The sequence below is a fragment of the Mesitornis unicolor genome, unplaced genomic scaffold, assembly GCF_000695765.1.
Source record: "Mesitornis unicolor isolate BGI_N332 unplaced genomic scaffold, ASM69576v1 scaffold12237, whole genome shotgun sequence".
Taxonomy (NCBI): Eukaryota; Metazoa; Chordata; class Aves; order Mesitornithiformes; family Mesitornithidae; genus Mesitornis; species Mesitornis unicolor.
This window is the reverse complement of record NW_010198434.1, coordinates 21,051-29,103: the sequence shown is the minus strand read 5'-3', so window position 1 is coordinate 29,103 and position 8,053 is coordinate 21,051. Positions and strand designations below refer to the sequence as shown.

At 36.2% G+C, this 8,053-nt stretch overlaps 1 protein-coding gene across 1 annotated transcript in view; it reads left to right on the top strand.

The window, feature by feature from the left end:
* The window catches only part of NOP14 (NOP14 nucleolar protein), a 24,658-nt gene that overhangs the window by 413 nt on the left and 16,192 nt on the right, over positions 1-8,053 (top strand). Inside the window, exons 2-7 of the mRNA XM_010189150.1 lie at positions 1,860-1,994; positions 2,512-2,653; positions 3,200-3,345; positions 3,776-3,913; positions 5,476-5,598; positions 6,800-6,931. Coding sequence (XP_010187452.1) covers positions 1,860-1,994; positions 2,512-2,653; positions 3,200-3,345; positions 3,776-3,913; positions 5,476-5,598; positions 6,800-6,931 — 816 coding nt within the window. The remainder of the gene's footprint in view (positions 1-1,859; positions 1,995-2,511; positions 2,654-3,199; positions 3,346-3,775; positions 3,914-5,475; positions 5,599-6,799; positions 6,932-8,053) is intronic.

The following is an 8,053-nucleotide window of genomic DNA, read 5'->3' as shown; positions in this document are numbered from 1 at the left end:
TCAGCCGTGCATGTCGCCCTTATTGCATCTGTGGGAATGATCCTCTTTTTAAATTACCCAGGTCCAGAATGCAAAGGCACATGTTGTCAGCAAGCAAATCCTGTATCAGAGTGCAGCCAACGATTGTCAGTGTACGTTATGTTGGTCAGTGTTGGATGCTGCAGGATGTTAAGCTTCTTGATAATGGTGAAACATTGCTGTAATGGTAAAAGCTTGAAAGGGCACTGAGGTCTGAATGCAGTGAGGAACGTGTAGATACAAATACCATTGATTTGGAAAACATGCAGATTAGTTTTTACGCACTGGTTAAATAGTTGCATTGTAGAAGTACACTGGGATGCAAAATAATGATCTGTCCTCATTGCTCTCATAAGAATGACCGTCCAGCTTAAGAAGAGTAAAGCTTTTATCGTCCACCCTTACACCATTTTAAAATTGCCTCTTTTTCTTTCTCTACTGACATCACTAGCTACCTGACCAAAATCCATGAAGGAGAACATTGTGTCATACTATGCTTCTGGAATTCCAGCAATGTGCCCTATCCTTGAGTGAAGCACTGGATTTTTTTTTATGATCTGTCCCTTCAAACAAACCAGGAAAGAAGTTAAAATCTCTACAGATTCTGTTAAAGCCAAAAAAAACATAATTTGAAAGTTTGCCCCTGAGATTCTCTCTGACATGTTGTGTATAATCTGTAGTGGTGCAGCAGAAGTAAATGGATAGTTTATAATCTTGCATGCATTGTGAGAGATGATGCATTAAATAGTTTTTTATCGATGAGGACATCATATAATTGATAAACAAAAGTGTTTTCCATATCCAAGGTATTAAGAGATTAAAGTTCATGCACAGTCTTCAAGCTGCATAATAATTTATATATTCTGTGCAAGAAGTAAATGCAAGGTAGAACTGGCGCAAGGGTAGATGAAACCAGAGTTCTAGCATCAGTTACAGTGGCATCTGAAAGCTGTGAAGGCTCAGTGAGACTGCAGAGGCCTGTTGAAGGAAACTCACCCTTTCCTTCAGTGCTGCAGTTTGTGAGTTCATGGTTATATGTATAGCAACGATACCTTTCCTAAGATTCAGTTAAGATGTTTTAAATAAACATGGATTTTTTTTTCAGTCTAAACATGGCCAGCATTTTCTTCCTTTAGAAGCTATATAATACCTTCAGCATTAAATTCTAAATTAGTTTTCAGTCCTTGTTACTATTTGTCCAGTTTTTAGAAAACTTTATGAAGGTTTAGTACTGCATTTTAAGGTATTTTGGTTTTACTTAATGGTAAGGTAAATGAAATTATTGTCATGAATTAGATCACTGGCATTGAAAAATAAACTTGCCTCCGTATCTGTACCATGAGTAAAGCACATACTGCTTTGTGTCTGCCTGTTGAACTTCCTTTTACTGCTTTGATGCATAACCTCCCTGTACTCAATGCTGAAGCAGAGAGCTAAATGTGTGTACCCACTTGGGGGTTTTTATGCCTTGGATGACAAGACCAAAAAAGGTTTAGCTGCCACTGGGGCTTTTTTGCCACCTTTAATATGTTATTATTGTATACTAAGCTTCAGACAACTCAGAGTTCTTCCATGGCAATGCAGAGTTTTTGGATGTGGTAAAATAAAGGTGAGATACAGTGTGTCATATTTTATCTTCATACGGGCAGCTTGTAAGACATCTTAATGACTCTGTATGTATTATATGAGCTTCCCATCTCTTTTTCTCATTCATTTTTACTTCTCTTTCACTGCATTCTGATAAATTAGAGTATGTTGCCAGCATACCTTGGAGCCTTTTTTCCTTGGATTTGAAAGTAGTTACTCTTTTGTTTTTATCTCTTTTTTTTTTTTCCTTCTAGCGTACCCAAACATTACTGAAAGAATATAAAGAAAGGGAAAAGTCAAATGTGTTTAAAGACAAACGTTTTGGTGAATATAACACCAAAATTAGTCCAGAGGAAAAGATGATCAGACGATTCGCTTTGGAAAGACAGGTAAAGTTTAGAAATTTAGGGAAAAAACAAACACACACCTGCAGGAAACACTTAACTTTTTAGGCTGAGAATGTCCCCCTTAACAGAAGGCTTCATAGAGTAATTATTTCTTTTTAATTTTAGAATTAAAAATTTAATTTTAATTTTAGAATTAGGTAGTGTAATATCATAGTCTACTGATAATTTGTATAGGTTATAGTCTTTTTTTTTATGCCCAAAATGTAGTAATTAATAATTGATGTTACTGATATACAGATAAATCTTAAGCTTCCTTAGGTTTTCTGAGTTACTCCATTTCTACATTAGTATGAGAGAGCCATAATACTCCTTTGCTTAAGGTTTAATGTATTTGAATGAAAGTAGGGGTCTGACAGTGCTCTTATTTTAGTGTTCTGTTCCAGTAGAACACCAGAATAAGAAATTTCTCAACTAGCATTAAAAATACAGGCTTTATCAATTTGTTGCCTGGGAACCAAAAATCTTTTGTTGTTTAATTGGTTTGTTTTACCATTCTTAGCAAAATTATGGGAAGAAGAATATCTATAATCTTAATGAAGATGAGGAATTGACTCATTATGGACAATCTTTGGCAGAAATCGAAAAACTAAATGATATTGTTGATAGTGACAGTGATACAGAAGAAAGAGGAACACTGTCAGGTAAGACATGTCAGCTAGTGTCACACTGCTGGTTTTATTGTTGGTACATGTGCATCATTTGTTCAGTAATGTCTTTCAGTGGGAAAGAATGTAATGTAATTGGTTGGGATGTTTAAGCCAGATTCGATTACTTCTTAACCATACACAGAACAGCTCTCTGAATTTTAGCAGATGTTAAGTTGGAACTACCTACCTGGCAAGCTTCTTTAATCTGTGAGCTTTTCAGCATACATACGTACCTGTATTTTGAGCCCTTTGGGCAGAATCTGAAGTGTGAGTTTTCTGGTTGCTTTTTTTCACCTCTGCACCTAAATACTAGGTAAAATATTGAAAAGACATGTTCCTCCCTTGTACAAAACATTTGTCAGCGTAAATCATTTCCCTATCCCATAGGGATGGGAATAGTACATGTTTGATTCAATAGTTTTAATTGCTCCCATTCTCGAAAAACAGGGAGGTATTGTTCCAGCAGCAGCACTCATGTATTGATTTGAAAAGGATTCAGACTCTGCTTTTTTGTTGTTTTTTTTTCTTGCTCCCCCCTAGCTGAACTAACTGCTGCTCACTTTGGAGGGGGTGGAGGCCTCCTTCGTAAAAAAGCATCAAGCGGGCAGCAAGATGAAGAGGAGGAAAAACCTAAATCTAGAAAGGAACTCATAGAAGAGATGATAGCAAAATCTAAACAAGAAAAGGTGAGTTTTTAGCCCTGAAGTATAAATGAACATGATTAAGAAGCTGTCACGATTTCTGTTGTTGCAGAATAAAATAGTAGTGTCATAGAAAGCAAAGGAGATAGCTGTTTAGGAGAAGAGTCCAAGCTCCTTGAATAAAGTCCATCTAACTTCGTAGGTGTTTTAGGATATGCATTGAATATCTGTCATTCTCTTGTATCCCCAGATCTCCCATTCTGTTGGCTGCTGACTTGTTTTCTGTATGCAACCTATGTGCCAGTCAGTGTAACTATACTGCTTCTTCCACAAAGAATGTTTGCACCTCTAAAATGTTAAACATCTAAAATTATTCATTTGCTAAAGACAGCATTTTGTTTGTATGCTGTAAAGTTTGTCATGTTCATCTGAACATAACTGCTGCATTTGGCTTTGTTTTGTTTTGTTTTTCTAGCAAGAGAGGCAAACTCGAAGAGAAAGTACTTTAGAACTCACAGAAAAGCTTGACAATGACTGGAAGGAAATCCAAGCCCTTATGTACCACAAAACTCCAAAGTCAGAGAGAAAGGACAAAGAAGCAGAAAAACCCAAGGTAAGGTTTTGACTTCGGTACTCTTGTTCTAATAACGTGCGGTTTTGACTTGTAGTGCCTTTAGTATGAGGCAGAGTTTGTGACATTGTAGAATAAAATGTTGCCTGCTATTTACATTGAAGGAATGCTACAGTTTCAGGGCAGTTTGGTTAGTTGGAGGAGTATAGGGGTTTATATTATTTACCTGATTTTTAATTACCTAGTGCTTTTCATTAGTTATTAAATTTGAGAGGGTTTGTAGGTTGAGCAACACTGTTGGCTACAGCTTATTTTTACACAAGTACATTTTCTTGAAGAACTGAAATTGTTCAGAACATTGACTTAATTTGAATGCCTTTGCAGTGTTTCTTGGATAAACAATTTTTATTGGACAATGAATGTTTCCTTGTTGTGCTTTGAGTACTGTCCCTACAAAAAGGGAATGAAAATATTTGACTTTTGAATAGATATCTTATAGTCTCAAAGCTTATTTTATACTAAGGAAAATAAACTTCTAAATGCAAGAATAGGTATTGTAATGCATTGCACTGTATTTTTTTCTTGTAGAAATTTTGTCTTGTATTGCAGAACATTGTGAATTTCCTTTATTCCTTGGCAGTAGACTTCAGTTTTTGAAATATCAAACCAATGAACTGATCTTATGTTAAAACTGATCTCAAATAATGAACAGCGGATACGGCATCAAATGTTCATATCTTGATGCATTGATATTTGGTTTTAAGATGTTTCATAACATGCTGAATACTCTAGTATGTTGGTAAAGTGCTTTCTTAGACAAAAAATTTGTCGTTATAATTTGCTGAAAAGGAAGACTAGATTCCCTTGCTTCATCTGTGTGAATCCAATTTAAGAATTATCGAGGATGGGAAGTGTGAGTTAGTAATGTTCTATAACATTAATGTTGAGTTGGAGAAAATTACCTAGTTGTGTGTAGAAAGAAAAATTCCTGTAGCTGAAATTTAGAGAAGCTGTATGGTTTAATGACTTAAGCAGGTGTCAAGAAGACTCTATTCATAAGTCCATTTTAATCTCTGCTAATGACTGTTTTCCCAAGTATGCTCCTTACACTCATTGCATATCAGCATCTCTTTTCATTTTTAATGTAGATATCTATGTAACTAAGATAACAGAGACTTAGCTTACGTGTGACAATGTAAAGTGAGGTATAAATTTACTAATTTTAGCTGATTTTTGAGAAAATAGTATTTTTAATAGTATGTCTGTTCATTAACATGCATAATGTATTTATTAAAATACATATTAATATTGAGGTTTTCAATTAATAAGTAAGCCAGTTTTTATTTAAGATACTATGTATAAGTTTTTCAGTTGTGAGTAACTTAAATAGGGGAGGGAAAAATTTCCAGGAGAATTTCTCTTCAAGTATTCATTCCATTCCTTGTCTTAATACTAAGTTGAACGCTCTTGCAGCTTTCTTTGGAAAGAGTCTCTTCTTTGTATCTTAACAGTCTTATTTCTTAGCAGTTAGTCTGGCAGAGGGGTGGCTGCAAAGCAGAATAATAAAACTTACGATAATAAAGAATTATGTAAATATTTTTTAGCCTGATGAATATGATATGATTGTTCGAGAACTTGGATTTGAGATGAAAGCGAAACCTTCAGAAAGGATGAAGACAGAAGAAGAATTGGCAAAAGAGGAGCAGGCACGACTCCAGAAGCTGGAGGTATAGAGTTTATGGCTTTAGATTGTTTTGTGGCCTGACTTTTGGGAGTGACAACTTACATTTGTTGCTTGACCTTAGATTGAAAGTGGCTGTACTAAACTACAATATGTCAGAGGGTAAATTCAGGAAATCTGTTTGTTTTGTTTGCAAACTGGTATTACTACAAAAAACATCGACTTAAGTGACTAGTGAAGTTTATGAAATGGGTTGATATTTCTTCAATAAAAATGGAATAGCACTTCGATTTGCCTTTAAATGTTTTAGATTATTCGGAATTGAGGAGTGCTTCTAAGTCAGTAAGGGGGAGTATCATGTTGCACAGCAGTTGAATTAATCCACTGACAAGTCATTTATTGTTTTCTTCTGGTGGTGCAAGAGTCTTGCAGCAGTTGCATATATATAGCTTTGCTTTGCAGTGGAGTAGGGTTCTCTTGGGAATTGTTGCATGCTCTTTCTATTACATGGAGCTCCAAGTCTAACGGAAAGAATGAGTAATTTGGCAAATGTTTCTCTCCATTTTTTTTCTTCTTGTTTTGGTATACTAGGGGCGCGTTCAGGACCACAGGGATTTGGTGTGTTCAGGTTACCTCAGAACTGCTCAGTAGCTAATAGCAAGACAGAAATAAGGATTTTTTTCCTTTCTTTTCTCTTCTTATCACCTTGTTTGATGTACAGCCTGTCTGGTTGCTCAGGTGGAAATAGTTTTGAAAATGATTGGTTCCAATATTGCCTATTGAGTCTTTTCACAAGTTTAGCCTGTCTTAAAAATCTTAGGATATGGCTGTGCTTACTACACACTTGTTGCACATATGGGAAACACAGATAAACACTGCAGGATCATAAAACGTTTTAGCAGCTTACACTGTCTAGTGATGATGTGTTCTTATAAGCAAAACAGATATATTTTAAAATGAGAGAACATAATGCTTCAAGTAAACCCAGTTTTAAAGCCTTCCAAATAAGCTAATCCAATTTTGTTTGTGCTATTATGATTGCACTCCCTACAAAAAATGTTACCAGCTTTTGCCCAGAATTTCTCAAGTTGCCATTTTTTCCTTTCATCAACTTGTTGAGTAGTCCCAGTTATTTTTTTCCTTTGATTTTCTTAGCTGTAGTATTTGAGAGATCTTCCATTCTGCTGTAGTTACGTGATTGATATAGATGGCTCACATCTGTGTGTGGCATTTCTTCTAAAACACAGGCAGATCGACTGCGTCGAATGCATGGAATAGATGAACAGGCAAATAAAAAGAAACCTAGCCACGTGTCAGCTGATGATCTAGCTGATGGCTTTATCCTGGATACAGATGACAGACGTCTATTGTCTTACAAGGTAAGGTTTAAAATTTTGGAATTTTTGGAGTTCTGAAAAGAAAATAGGAGGATCAGTTTGGAAAGTGACCTCTGTGGAGACCTAGTCCACAACCTCCTGCTCAAAGCAGGGTTGACTTTGAAATCACCAGTCTGTTCTTGGAAAAGCTCCAAGAATGGAGGCTGCACATTTCTCTGGGCCTGTTCACCTGCCTATCCTTACCATGAAAAAGTTTCTCTTTATATTTGGTCTGAAGGTCTCTTGTTTCAACTTAGGCCTGTTGCTTCTTATTATCCTGCTGTAGACTGTGATGAAGGATGCTGCTCTGCTTTCTCAATCATCTCCCCTGTAGGTACTGGAAGGTGGTTATTTAGTCCAGGTCTGCCTGTCCTCACAGGGCAAGTGCCCCAGCCCACTAACAGTCTTGGTGGCTTTCTGCTGAACTTGTTGTCATTCATAGGTGTCTTTATTGTATTTAAAGGCCCAAAACTGGACGCTGTGTTCTATGTGGCCTTACAAGTGTCAGGTAGAGGGGAGTAGTTGTTTCCCTCAATCTACTGACTACACTCCTGCTATTATAGTAGCATTCTATGCTATTAGCGTACTGGGCTGAAGAGAAGGCATTAGCCCTTCTAGTAATTTTTAAAATTTCTGCTATATTTGATACAGCTCCCACCAAATTTCAGCCAAGGATGAGTGGGTTTCTGAAGGAACCCTTCACCTCTGAAGTAGCTTTGATTAAGGTGGCAGAGCAATATAACCTTCAAGCTGATGTGATGAGTCACCCTGATTGTAGTGCATGTGTGTGCATACTGATCCTCTCATCCTCTTACATGTAAGTAGCTGGGTTATTGCTGTTTTCATTAAAGAGGATAATAGAAATTGTCAATGTGCATTTAAACTGATGATTAATAAAATCAGGATGGGAACAAATATTTATCTGATACCCTGTTTTAATGCATAGAAGGAATTTATTTTTTTGAACCAAGAATGCTTCTAAGTGGTGGTGAATAATTTTATATAATTTGCTAGTAGTTTTTATTTTCTTTGTTGATTCTTTTAGTCCTCCTATACTAGAATCAGAATAAAATCATAGAGTCACTGGCCTCACCAGTGCTGAGTACAGAGGCAGAATCACTTCCC